The sequence below is a fragment of the Bombus pascuorum genome, chromosome 6 (assembly GCF_905332965.1).
Source record: "Bombus pascuorum chromosome 6, iyBomPasc1.1, whole genome shotgun sequence".
Lineage (NCBI taxonomy): Eukaryota > Metazoa > Arthropoda > Insecta > Hymenoptera > Apidae > Bombus > Bombus pascuorum.
The window spans coordinates 10,489,699-10,504,321 of NC_083493.1; the positions used below are offsets into that span (position 1 = coordinate 10,489,699).

General features: G+C 33.3%; 1 protein-coding gene across 1 annotated transcript; it reads left to right on the plus strand.

Annotated features, from left to right (window-relative positions):
- Positions 1-7,766: 7,766 nt before the first annotated feature.
- Positions 7,767-9,957, plus strand: LOC132907936 (protein Cep78 homolog; the record flags this gene model as incomplete). The annotated part of the gene is made up of 4 exons (XM_060961390.1): positions 7,767-8,025; positions 8,230-8,420; positions 8,827-9,207; positions 9,297-9,957. Coding segments are annotated over 4 exons (1,368 nt in total), but the record flags the coding sequence as incomplete, so codon positions are not given.
- Between the last annotated feature and the right edge of the window lie 4,666 nt (positions 9,958-14,623).

Genomic DNA, 14,623 nt, shown 5'->3' on the forward strand with positions numbered 1-14,623 from the left:
TTCCACGAGGACAATGTGAGCTGAAGAGGCCACAGGTCGGGATGCCTCAGCCCCTCTTCTTCTTGAGCACGTAGCCAAATTATTTTGTTTGCTCTGTGGTACTGCGTCGACGCCAGGGTATCTCTTCTTTTCTTTAAGGGCACACGTTTGCACTACGTGACATATGATTTATTCGTTTATTAGAGTTTGTTTTGATAAGCAAAAAAAAATCTGTTACGAAATTTTGGGTAAATATCTTTTCGAGATAAAATTGATCGGTGACAGATTACATTTTTATAAGGAAATCTTGTACCGTAAAGGATATCATTTCAAGGTCTTTGTAGGCTGCAAATTAATATAACTGCAAAGTATTTCTTGGTAAATATCTTTTAAAGGTAAAATTGATAGTTTATAAGGATCTTTATAAGGATGTTTCACGTGACAAACGATTCTTTAGCTTTCTTGGTAGGTTTAAGTTTACTATAACCAGATGATGTTAAAATTGATAAGATTAAAATTAAGATTAAGATTACCATTCTTCGATAACAAGATAAAATTGATCGATGTCTAAGTTTATCCTCATAAGGATGTTTCATGTAAAAGAGAATTTTTTTGATTTAGATTTCTTGGCAGATTTAAAGTTGGTGTAACTAGATGTTTTTAATTGATACATGATATTAGAGTTATTATTCCTGGATAACGAGACAAAATTAATCCCTGATAGTTCATATCTTCGTATGGATGTTTTATGATAAAGAAGAGTACTTTTCTCGATAGATTTATTGATAGGGTTAAAGTTGAACTAAGTAGAAATTTTAGAAAGGTATATATATATGTAGGTTGAATTAGGTAGAATTAGCGAGGTAATGATTGAAACATCAACAATTAAATCTACAAATAAAGTAGTCCATAAAAATAGCGAAACTAACTATGATAGTTTCCCCCAAAATAATATCGTTTAGGGAAATTAATAATTAGAATGTTACAAAGATAAACATACGCCCATTAACGAAATTAATTGCGGCAACATAAACCATTAGCAAAGATTAATCGCAGAAACTAACGTAGTTTCTCTAACAAAATTAATGGATACAGTGTTTTGGAAGCTATCGCGGATTATTTAGTTAGAATAGTTGAAAACATTAGAGATAGAATTCGATGTGAAACATTTTTAACGTTTTACTGAGAAAGAAAATTCTAAGAGAATTCTTAAAGTAATAGCAATAGTAATAGTATTTTAAAAAGTTTATTAATCATTTAGAAAATAGAAAAAAAATATTTTAATTTTATTTTCGATAACTTCTAAAGTGAATTACGAACGATTAAATGGCATTGTAGAGACGATAGATATGATTAATTAAGATGCATTTAAGTTAGACAATGAAATTATCTTACGTATGATATTTAATAATTCATAGCTTGATCGTATTTTACTGGATTGAGAAGATGCTAATAATATTTTTGATGAACCGATAGATACAACACAGATAGAATAATAATAGGTACAGTGGCATGAGATAGTGTATGATAGGTTTGCAGCACGATACCGAGTGTCACGTTATGAAACATTGAACAGAATCTCCTTGAAAACATCATTCGATTTGAAAGGCTAATATTGTACACTGTCTGAATAGTAAACAGCAATTGCACTCGTGACCTGTTTGGTTTTGCAGAAGTTCAAAACGCAGTGTAGAGATAAAAAAAGCTGGATTGGTTAATACGAACTTTTAAAATGCAAAATCCTTTAACCTGCTGTTTGGGTGTTTATTAATGCAACTTTTTACATTAATACTATTTGTTTAAGAAGGTTATAGAAAGGTGAAGGAAGTGTTGGTACGAAATAGAAAATATAAAATAGCATCAAATAGAATTAATATATATATATATATTTTCTCTGCATGTAGAAAAGAATTTAATAGAAAATAAGAAGATATAGTTATAATATATACGAAATATAAAATTAAGTACTGATATCTAAAATATAAAACGAACTGTCTATTTCTCTAACAAAATTAATGGATACAGTGTTTTGGAAGCTATCGCGGATTATTTAGTTAGAATAGTTGAAAACATTAGAGATAGAATTCGATGTGAAACATTTTTAACGTTTTACTGAGAAAGAAAATTCTAAGAGAATTCTTAAAGTAATAGCAATAGTAATAGTATTTTAAAAAGATTCGAAATATCTACCGAAAGAAAATATAGAAAATCGTTTCATGAAATAGCAACATAATGTCTCTCCCAAAGATAGAAAAATAATCGTAATATATAAATTGAATTAGAAAGATTTCAATCTGGATGGAATCTTCGAATCTAAATGGAAAAGAAAGCAAAACAAAGATTCGTTAAATTTCGTAAGATTGTTAATAATTTGTAAGATTGTTAAATTTTAAGTATTCATCAAAAGAGTGTACAACAATTTATTTTAGATATAAAATAATAACACGATATATCTTCGCATAAACGTAAAATATTTAATAGGATACAGGTTGTCAAAATGTGAAAGGTCATAAAGTGATAGATCCATTTCAAAATGCATCTAGAAAGTCCTTTTTCCATAAAAATGGATAAATTGTGGAATACAGACAAGTAGAAATTGCAAAATTTAAGATCCATTTCAAAATCTATCTAATAAAGTTGTCAGTATTATTTTATAAATTAATAACACGATATATTTCCTTGGAAAAATACAAAAATTATTAGGACATAAGTTGAACTGTTTGAAATTTAAGCTTTAAATTGCACAAAAATTTATATGTTTAAACAAAGGGAACTATAGGAGAAGAAATTACATGCTCGATTACAGTCAAAGAAACTTAGCGAATATCTAGAATTTTCGTGTGACAAATAATAAGATCATTGGATAATTGATATTGTGAATTTACCTAGCGGTGGTACAAAGCGTTTATTTGTTTAGGGTCGCCTTAGTTTCCTTGACAAAAATTATCTTTGCCTGTGACCTCACTGTAATGCGTTTATATCTAATTGTTTTTCTCGTTTCACCTTCGTTGTGGAACTGTATCTTGCACATGGCACTATTTGAATTAATACACCTTTCCAGATGACTATACGCGATTGAAGTAAATATTCGTTCTGAAAGTTTTAGGATCGTTAATATTCAAATAAAATTCTTCGCTGCTTGTTACTCTTTCTCTTATTGTTAATTTAAACATTAAAAAATTTCGCCCTCTTCGTTCGAAAATTTGGAAAATCTGGACCCATGGAAAAGATTAAGTTTTACGTTAGTTGAAATGTTTGGAGTTTGAATTTTGAAAATGATTATTGAAGTGGTTAAGGTTAAAAAGTGGGATAATGAAAAAAGTGATGAACCTGCACAAAGTAAAATATTAATTAAATATATTTAGAGTTTGACAACGAGGTATTACAATTTTAATGAAAATACGAAAAATAACAAAAAAAAAGTACATTAAAGATATTAAGAAATATGATAAACAAAGACGTACCTTCTTGCGTTTAATCGAATAGTTGCAGAATAGGAGTATAAATTAATTTGTGGTGAAAAAGTGTACATTGGATTTATTAATTAAGGGCTTTTACTTGTGAATAATCGTTGTGCAGTTAATTGATAATTATTATAATCTAAATGAACTTATTTACGTAAAATTAGTATAATACTTAAAACAAGAGAGTTAAAGTAAGAATAAATTATAGAACTAAATTGCTTTGTTTAAATGAAGAAAAATTAAGAATTACAATTTTTAAAAATAAGTTATATGTGTCTTAAAATATTTGAAAAATATCCTATTGCACTTCTTATGAATAGTAGTAGCCATCAGAAATCGAGAATACAACGATGGTTAGCACTCCAAGATTAATACAAGCAAACAACTATGAAGACTAACAATGGAGGTACGAGAATATTAATGAAAAATTTAAATGTTCAATATATTTTAAAAATGGAATAAAAGTAATAAACGAAATAAAAATAATTTCTCGTTACTAACCTCTGTATTTGCTGTGTTTCCACGTTTAAAACTCAATTTATCAATCTCAATTTTATTTTCTCATAAATACAAAAACCTAACTGTATTTATTTATAAACATTATCTTCTATTTTTACTTAAAAAATTGTCTTAATAAAATAAAAGTGTAATTTAAAAAGTAGCGAAAACAAATTCGAGAGGCGAAATTGTGGAAATGTTCGAAGGATAAAGATTAATCTGCAGAAAGGAATTATTATTACAAAATTTACTATAAGTTAACGACGACAACAATAACGACGATGACGACGACGACAACGTTATTTAGAATTTACAAAGAAGAACAGGCCAGTCCATTTTTGATCTTCGTAATTAAGAAAAAAGGATAAATTGGAAATGTAATCAGTCATATCCGCATTAAGGTGAATCGTACCAACATTGAGGAATATATCGTAATAATGCTAATGATGGATATGTAATTAGTTAAATATATAATGCTTACCAATGGCAATGAATGTTTGCTCTTCCAATACTAACCGTAAGTCCAATTAAATGTATTACGTTTTTTTTTATTTTTTATTGTTTTTTATACGTGGGGCAATCCTGACGGACACCTTGCCGCTTTTCCAGGAAGCGGCAGGGTAGTGTCGGACTTACCGACTACAACCACCGGATGTCCTACCTAATGTCCAACAGGAGTGTTCCGGGACCGAATTCAAATTGCTACCTGAACACTCCTGCGTTTTCTCCCATTCTGAGAGAGTAATTTCTCAGGTCAAGTTCAACACCTCTCAACGCTATCCCCTGGGTCGTCGTACAAGTCCGATGTACAGGACCCAGGAACAGACGATTCCCTCGTATATATAGTCAGCGCACTCCGACCCTGGTCCCACTGATATTCGGTAGCAAGCTACATAAGACGTTGGCTGCTGCCGTCACTTTGGGGACCAAGTGCTTGATGTGCGGCCTAAACTGTCATTGACTGTCGATGGTGAGGCCCAGATATTTCATATGAAGCCCCACCTCGACATTCTGCCCGTTTATATCCAAACACAGGCCGGGCGGAGGAGCCTCCCTACGCTGACAGTAAACCCAAATGGCTTCCGATTTGACTGGGGACACCCTAAGGCTCAGCCAAAATTAAATGTATTACCTATCTATTACTTACTTATCTATCTTTCTATTATCTCTTGTTAAATCTTACTATGTGTTAACCAAATTCATCATACGTAACCGATATTTGATAGAGGCATGTATTATTAATTTTAACTTCGCAGGATATCTTAACAATAATTAAGTTCTAAGAGATAATTCTAAGAGCAACTACTCCTATGTTGGATGCAGTTAATGCGGTCATTGCAGTAAGAATATTTAACATAATAGTAAATTAAGGGTAAAAAATACGAGTAACTCTGAGTGAAGAGATTAAGAGATAGAATAGAACTGATAGAGTGATGTTATAGATTTCTTCAAATAAATTAAATAAGAAAGCAAAAAAAAAAAAAAAAATAGAGAGAAGACAGGAAACATAATAAAATAATAATATACGATAATATACGAAAATCTGTAAGTGTAAGTCTGTATACTTCTATCTATGTTGACATAAAGTAGAAAATAATTTAATTTAATGTAACTCAACCATAAAATAATTGAAGGTATGTATATGCTAAGATGTTCTGTATCACATAGCACATAGTTCAACTGTAATCATTAATTAAAAGATGAAATGCACGAATGGCGTAATAATGGGAATCATTATTTTGCTCCATTCCCTTAGAATCTTTTAATGTTCCAGGAATAATTAAAATTTTTTCAGCGACGCGAAGTTGCGAACAAAGAACAAAAGCTAATAGTCAGATGTTCGATATATTTCGGAAACTGCAGTTTCATTTTTTAGTGAACCTTCCATGAGAAATATTTATAATCCAACTTTTTTTTTTAATTATTCAGTGATATGTCCGGGCATTTTGTCGGTCAGTAAGTTCCGTACAATGATAAATCAAGAAGTGATTAACGATCGTGTATCTTGACATTATGCAAAATAGCAGAGAGGTGAGAAGAATCAATCATGGGCATTTTGCTTGGTTATATAAGGTTCGTTAATTCACTTGAGTCATTTGTAATTTCTGTTACCATCGTTGGTCTAAATCTTAAATTAAAATCATAATTACAATTTCAACGATATAATTTAATTATAAGCAAATATACAAAAGATTAGAAAAATAGCAATAAAAATGTATAGAAAAAAGTAAAACAAAATTTCAACTGGCCTAATGTAAGAAGATCGTTTAACACTTTTATAGGCTTTAGAATTTTAATAAACTTATTCTTCAGAAAAGCTAATAATTTGATCATCCAAGGATAATAATTTAATTGAACGCCCCCGTAAAAGAAAGTTATATTTCACACGGTACAAACAGAATTTTTTAACAAGGTCCTATGTCAAGAAAAGTGCGTTAAACCATTACCCGCCGTACAAGCATATTTACCAGAGGGTTGTCTACGATTCTGTGTGGATCGCGTGGCTCTGAAAGATTGGTCCCCGATATTGAAAAGCATCGCCGAGAGTCGAAATCTGTCGAAAATCAATATCTATAGCCGAAGTCGTTGCAAACGAGTACGTGAGAAAGTGAATACGGAGGAGAAGCTTGAGAAATTATGGTATCTACCGTATAATTCTGAACGTCATGTCAGACAAATTTAACCGAACTTTGTAAGAAATGTAAAACTGGCAGTCACGAATCATACTTAAACAAAGTAAAAGTGGTATTACGTAAAGACAGATTGCTACTACGAAAAGATATAAAATTATCGTGTGGAAAATTATGAATAGTCCTAGAGGCTCGAATATTTCGAAGTTTAATTAAGGTACTTCATCTAAATATTTTGCAATCAAATACTTTATGACAATTAAATTTATAGAAATATTCGATTTTGTTGTATCCCCAAGCTTAAGTATCCCAAGGTACTTCATCTATATATCTTGCAATCAAACATTTTATGAGAATTAAATTTAGAGAAATGTCTGATTTCGTTGCATCCCCAAGCTTAAACTTCCTAAGCTTTGCTCTAACACCACATTGTCATCTTTCTACGTAGCACAAATGCTCTGGAATTTTCCTGTTCTTCCTGTCCCAAAATTCAATTACTAATACAATAAATTTTCAAGTGTTGAATTCTTCAATTTCTATATTATCAAAACGTCGAGCATAAGTATTCTCAAACTTTTCAATTTCAATTCATCTTATCTCAGAAATGATTAATAAAATAATTAAAAAATTCCAATTCAGAAATTCTGCAATTTTTACATTACTATAATAAAATTGAGCATAAATAAAAGTTCTCAAATTATTCAATTGCAAACCTTTTTATCTCCAGACTAATTACGAAAACAATACAAAATTTCCAATTCATAAATTCTTCCATTTCCACATTAGCAGATCCTTAAGCACGCCAAAAAATCAAATTATATTACTATAGAAATAAAAACAAGATCTACATTGAATTTTTTCTATGCCTAAGATTGAAATTTCTACGCTTGAAGGATGAATATCTAATGTAGAACTAGCACGAAATTATTTTCGAGAGATATATTTTCCTTGCGGATACTACTCCCAGAAAGTTTAAGCTTGCAGGTCTGCATCTCCTGGACTGAATGGAAAGAGAGAAAAGAGAGATTTAAATGGAAAGGGAACGATCTAAAGGAATGTGGAACCAGAGGAGGGACGAAATGAAGGCCGGAGAAAGACAGGAGGAGAGGGATGAACGAAGGAAAAGGCCAGAATCTCCCAATATGAATAATATAGAGAAAGTTAGAATATAAACAAAAAGGAAAGACGTTGATACCCTAGACTGGCATTTGATGACACGTCCAGGCGATGCAAGGGAAATGATCGAGCAAGGCCAGTCATCTATACTAACTTCCTGTTGCGCTGTCTCGTCGATTCCATCGCTGTTTGCGCAAGGGATTCTTCCACCATCACCTCCATCACTCTCGATGGGATTCCGTTATCGCTGAAGTACCTCAACATCCTCTGTTGCGGATTGAAGAACAACGAGAAGCTAATTAATCTATCTCTGACGAAGTGTCATATAGGAGACGTCGGTTAGTATCATTTTCCAACTTCTTAGCACGTATAATAATCATTGTTATATTATTATCTTACTATTTTTCCCTAACTCAGTAATATTCTAATATTTTACTTTGAAAACACAAATTATATACATTTTCTTTGGAGTCACTCTTGTGCTATTCGTCAACCTCTTATGGAATATTTTTAGTTACTGTCCACTTGTTTTTTCGATTCAGGTTGTGATTTGTTGTTGGGCTGTTTGAGGAACAATCCAAAATTGTGTGCATTAAATTTATCGTCTTGCCGGCTGTCGAACAGAAGCGCCATGTGTCTGTCACTGTTCTTGAAGAGAAGGAAGGCTGATCTGTTGCAGAATGTTTGGGAACAGTCCTCTGTACAATCTCCGGAAGAAAATTCTGACAAGAAGGTGATGATCAATTTTATTATATAATATGAGAGACTATAGATATGTGTCTATATAACAAATCCAAATTATAATGACGTAACTATTAGTCTGCAGATGTTTATGCAATTGTGAGAAATTTAAAGGTGTAACAACGTACAGAATGCACATGATACACTGTAAGATATATAAAGTATCTAAAATATTCACTGTAATACTTGAAGTAAAAGTGAAAGAAATTTGTATACAGGTTCCATCCGCAGTCTAATGTGACTAGCAATTATTTTCACATTAGCAATTAATTCCAGCAATTATGTTCACAAAAAAATGTAAATTTGCATAACTGTCTGTAGACTACATTCAGGACATGAATTATATTATTCAGGATAACAGAATTGTATTGTAATTTATTGAACTCTTTTTTTTTCAGCCCCAGGGATTGCACACGTTGATTCTGAACCAAAATCCAAAAATCGGGGACACTGGCGTGAGGCAGTTAGTTTACGCGTTAAAAAGCGACGTCTGGCTGAGATCGCTGAGTCTGAGGCACTGTGGGATCAGTAAACACGGAGCAGAGACGATGATTCGTCTCTTACAAACCAACAGTAGAATTACGAAGTTAGATCTCACTGAAAATCATATACCTATTAACACCTTACAAATGATACTGAAGATATTGAAGAGAAGGCAAGAGATGACTGAAAGTATAACGTCGAAGAAAAGATTTCGTATAGATATGAGACGAGACTTGATAAAGAATGGAATTCACGAACTTATAAAACAACGTAGAAGAAGTTTACGAAATAGAACAGTGAGTTGTCGGTTTTCACTACCCTGTAATTTAAACAAAGCCCAAAATTATTTATATATCTAATAACTTAAAAATGTTAATTTGCCCAGGAGAGGCTCAACAAATATTCAACGCAGAAACATCATTGGAAGAAGATCCACAGGTTCGAGATAAAACTGAAACAGTCGAAGGAAATAGAAGTTCCGAACGAGGATCGAAGTCGAAAGAAGAAACTCGGAGATTTGGAATCGCAGTTATGGAGTCTAGTCGAGTCGAATTTCAAATTGAAGGAGGAACTTTCGAGCAATAAAGCGTTGCTGGATACAGAAGCGCAACAAAGATTAAAAATGGAGGACGAGTTGCAAAAAGTGTCGCTTCGGTTAAACGACCTTAAAAGCAAAGTCGTTATGCTAGATTGTGTTTCATCGAATGCTTGTAACGAAAGTCGTTTATTAAAGGGATTGAAGTACATTTTTGACAAATTGGAATCATTTTCGACAGCGAGGCAAAAGGATATAAACGAGGAAGTTCTTTTGAATCCTGCGGAGCCATTATGGTCATCGCCATTGACACAACAAATGGAGAACAGTTTCGTGAATTGCTTGCAACAGACTAATGTAGCTTTGTTCCCTGTTGAAAATTTTTGAAGAGATATATAAATAACATACAAATTACTTTTATGAGGTTTATTTTAATAAAAGAAGGGTTTTATATCATTTTGAATTGTATTTTTACGGTGGTATTATCAGAATAAATGTTTGGTAAAGAGAACATGGCAATTTTTCTTACTTTTATTATCCTTCGGTTTTAATCCTCCCAATAATTTATCAAACCAATTAACAAACTTCAAATTTCGATTTAAGAATTTCCATTGTGTTCAAAGCTTCCGTTGAGTATCGTTCTTCTTAGATCCAGAATATGATTGCGAATTAATAATGGTAAAATTATAAAAAGTAATTAGGAATAGGATAAATTCTTCTAATAAGATTAATATCTGTTAATATTCGTAGACAGGATAGAGTCATTATGTTTAGATATACTTGCAACTTCCAATATAATTGTATTAAACTGTTTCCTGACAGTTTTAAGAATTCCTAACTTTCCGATAAACGGTACATAACGCTGTGTTCAGCTTGCGGTACTATCAATGTATAAGATAAGATTACAACACTAATGATTGGAATTAAATACAAGTATAACCATGAAAATGCAAATCATCGTCGCGAAGGAAACATAGAATTGTTTATCGTTAGTAAGAGGATATAAGAAATTCTGTGATGTTTATGCAAATTGAGAATACGAAAGAACTTTTAGAAGTTCTACAAACTTGTACTCTCTCGCAATTCTAAAAATGATGACCTTTCCATCGATTAATGTTTAGGATATAGATAAAGGACCTGAACTGGACCTGTATGTAATATATACAATTTCAAATGTTTTAAGCTTAGAGCGCAAATGTTAAAATTTTGCAATATTTCTCGCATGATTGTGGTATAATATTGCGCATTATATCTTTATCTAATAGTTTAATATTATTGTGTTGAGAATTAATGAACATGTATGTACATTGTCTGCGAGAAATTTGTATTTTTGGATTAATCTCGTATTACTAAAAATTAACGGATAAGAGGATTGACGGTGATTAAATTTAAGCTGCCAGAATGCGGATAATAACGGATCTGTATACTAGATCCTATCCTCTGCTAATCTCACTACTGTAATCTCCCTGTTATAATCTCCACAATAGCTCTCAGATTCGCTGGATTTGTGTCAAACAATTATTTGTTTATTAACAACGTAAGTAATCGATGAAAACACAAAGAGACAAGTGCAAAATTTACGTACTAAAATTTGAATTAAATTTATTCTCGACCTCAAGCGTATATTATTAGCTTTTAATGTCATACACATCAAAAAAGAAGAAAAGAAATAAGAACTCTCTCTTCCGATTCACCGTTTGTAGATAACAATGTAAAACTCAACAGGTTGCTTTTTTATCCACCACTATCCGCTTTGCTCTTTCGAACTTTGCCATAATTCGCAAAACATTTTACATAAATCGCATTGACGCTCAACGAATAAACTACACTAATATCGGTTTTCGTTGCTACAAAATGAAATTTGCGACTTTTCGAGAAAACTAGTGAAGCAAAGTAGATAAGGCAGGAATAGTCAGACCGTCTGATACATATCATTGAAGTAGATACAGTCAATGCCTACACTCAAGCAATACCATGGTAACGAAGTAGATAAGGTAGGTAAAGACAGACATAGGAATTAATAAAATATTACAATAGCGGTGGATAAGGTAGAGATGCATGAAGGTTTAAATAAATAAACCGGGAAGATATATGAATAAAATAATCAGGAAATTCTAGAATTATTTTATCAATCGATATCTCGCATTTTTATGATATTCTTGTAACGTGGTTAATTACGAATAACTAGATTAACGTGTCACATTCAAAACGCGAATTACGAAATCAGGTGATTCGATGAGATAAAAGCATTATCTTTCAGTGAGATAAGAGATCCACATCTATAATTTTGGATTATGCATATATTTAGTTCCACGAATAACACTAAAATGGTTAATAAAACCGCATGTTGGTCTCGTCAATATTAATCTATTGAAATGCATTGGAGATTAAGAATACAGAATTCACAACTGACCATCTCCGCGACTACGTCAAAATCAATTTTACAGACTCTGTCTTCTCTATATAGACGGATAATTAAAAACAAACTCGATTCTCGATCGAACGCTTAAAACTTTAAAAATATAAGAAAGACTTTAAAATATAAAAATATATATAAAACGTATAATGAAAGTGAAATTTCGCAAGAAACGTTTCGCCGACCGAACGTAATAACCGGAACCTTTATTTTATAGCGAGGAAGAGATCGTAGCGGGGAAAATGAGAAAAATTTCATTGTTCGGGCTCGCCGATTAATATAACCTAATTGATTAAGTCGAGTTCCGGTTCGATTACGCGCCGCAGAGATTAAAAAGGTACTCATCCTCGACGAATTCCTTTCCTCGTGATTCCTGCAGCCACGACGAATTATTTTTTTCCTCCGAGTTCTCGCTCGGTCTCTTCGGCCCGCCTGTTTATTCTCAATTTACCACGGCAAGGTGGAAACGGCGGCACGAGTTTACCGTGCAATTTTCTATTCCCTCTTTTTACCCCTCTGCATTCTGGTCCCCTAGTTGCTCTACTCTCTTTGCGCATCCTCCGCAGCCATCCGTTCGTCACTCTCCATTATTTACTACTTCGAAACGTCGTAGACGCTTCTTTCCACTTCGCTGTGCCGGAAAAATTCCATCCCTTCCTCCGCGTTCTGTATGAATCCTTCTGCGATTTCTTCTATTCATAAACGGGGAATCGACGAATTTCTGCACTCTAGAAATCCCGGCGAAAGCGAAGTACGGTGGACGTGCGCTCGGTACGATTGATTTCGAGGAATTCAATGAATTAATCCAATACGATTGTAATTCGGGCTATTGAAACTTTTTTTTTCGTGAGCAATATAGTTTCAATCCTTCATCCAATCCCTAAAGAAATATTTGATTTTATTTAACACTAGAACTATTAAATGTGACAATGAAACATGTCAGATTTGTAGTTCTCGCAGTGACCAAAAACACTAATTTCCAATCGGAATTCACATATGTGTTCGTTTTTATTGTATTATTTTTATTAGATTATCTATGTAGAATATATTTAAGTATAATTTCATCATATATCCTTTGCATATTCATACAGGAAATAATTAATATCGGATTACGTTCTCTTCGATGCACTTCATTTAAAGTATTTTCCATATAGTAAGTAATTTACGAATTATTTGAAATCATCGTGTTAAGAGATTCGTTTTGTATATATTATAATTTTATTCTATTGATTCTAAATTTTGATCTAAATCCTGATCGACGCGGCGTTGGTCGAATTTTAGTAAAGTACACAGGTGTATAAACACATTACACGTTAAATGTATAAATTAATACCAAATTAATGACCGAAGGCAATTCATACCATTTTCTTGCGAAATTAATATAACATGGTCATAAATTATGTATTAATTAATTTGGCTACAGTGCTTGGAAACTAAATATGCAATTTTCTGCCTCTTTCTTTCTCACGTACACAATATGTATTGTCGATTCTAGATAGTATTACTTAAAATTGTGACAGTTTAGTTTAATCGACTGAAATTCTCCTCTTTGACGCGTGTATCGAACATTAAATAACCCGAAAGTGAATTAATTAAACAATACAATGTTCATAATATCTTCTATCTATAATTAAATGAATGATCTGCAAGTACGAAATAAATTAACCCTTTCACGTTCGACAGTCATAATGTTAATGCACACACAACATTATGCTTTAATAAATTATTAACTGACCAAACGATCAATATGTTTGCTTATTGCCAAAATTGGTCTCAAATTCTACGCAGATATTAGCCAAAGTGTGTTTTTACTACGTACAGCTAATAGAGAAATATCTTTTCCATGGCTTAAAAAGAACGAAAAAATACCGGCGAAACTAAGCGAGGATTTGTATATATTCCAGCGACACCCCATACTTAACATAGCCCATTTATCCAAACGTCTGTCCAAGAAATCCTGCCCTTCCTTTTTTTCAAACCAAGCACCCGCTACGTATCAATTACGAATTCCTTGAATTCACAGTGTGCCAGAAAATTTTTTAATATAGCCCTGGTGCACCGGGAGATTGTCTCCTCGCGGCTCTCTCTCGGCGACGCTTTCCAACTTCTCGTCTTTCGAAAAGGTGTTCTTCCGTGGCATCGTCGAAGTTTGGCGCCGCGACTCGATATAACCATCGACCTGGGCGGGGGTCGCGGCTGTTGGAGGTAAGGCGTTGGAAAATACGACGCGTTCTCAGCGCACGTCACCCTTGCATACGCTACTGTATGCAAGGATCGCGGCAAGGTCTAAGGAAGGTTGCAGGGGGCGAAGGAAGGAAGGCGGGATCGCCTTTGTGTAGACGCCGCGTTGGTTCACGTGTCGAACTTATGAAAATTAATAAGAAAAATTGCCCATAAATTCGAGGTCTCGTTCGCGTTGGTCCGCATCCTGCTAGGGCAATAAAATTAGAATTATGTCGGCGCTCCAGCCAACGTTGTCAAGGCTTCCTTCGATGCCTCACAAAGAGAGAGTGAGAGAGAGGGAGAGAAAGCGAGCTCGGGACATGTCGTGCATGCCACGGGCGTTTGTTAGCGACACGAAGAATGTGTCCTCCGGTTCCTAACGTATGACTTACCCCGCTAAGATTACATCCATGTCTTACGCTGTGGAGGCACCCCCGTGTCACAGCCTATGGTTATTAAATTCTACGTCTCCTATATCCTTCGACGACGTACCCATCCTCGATTTTCTTCGCCAAGAGTTGACTTATCGCCGCGGACG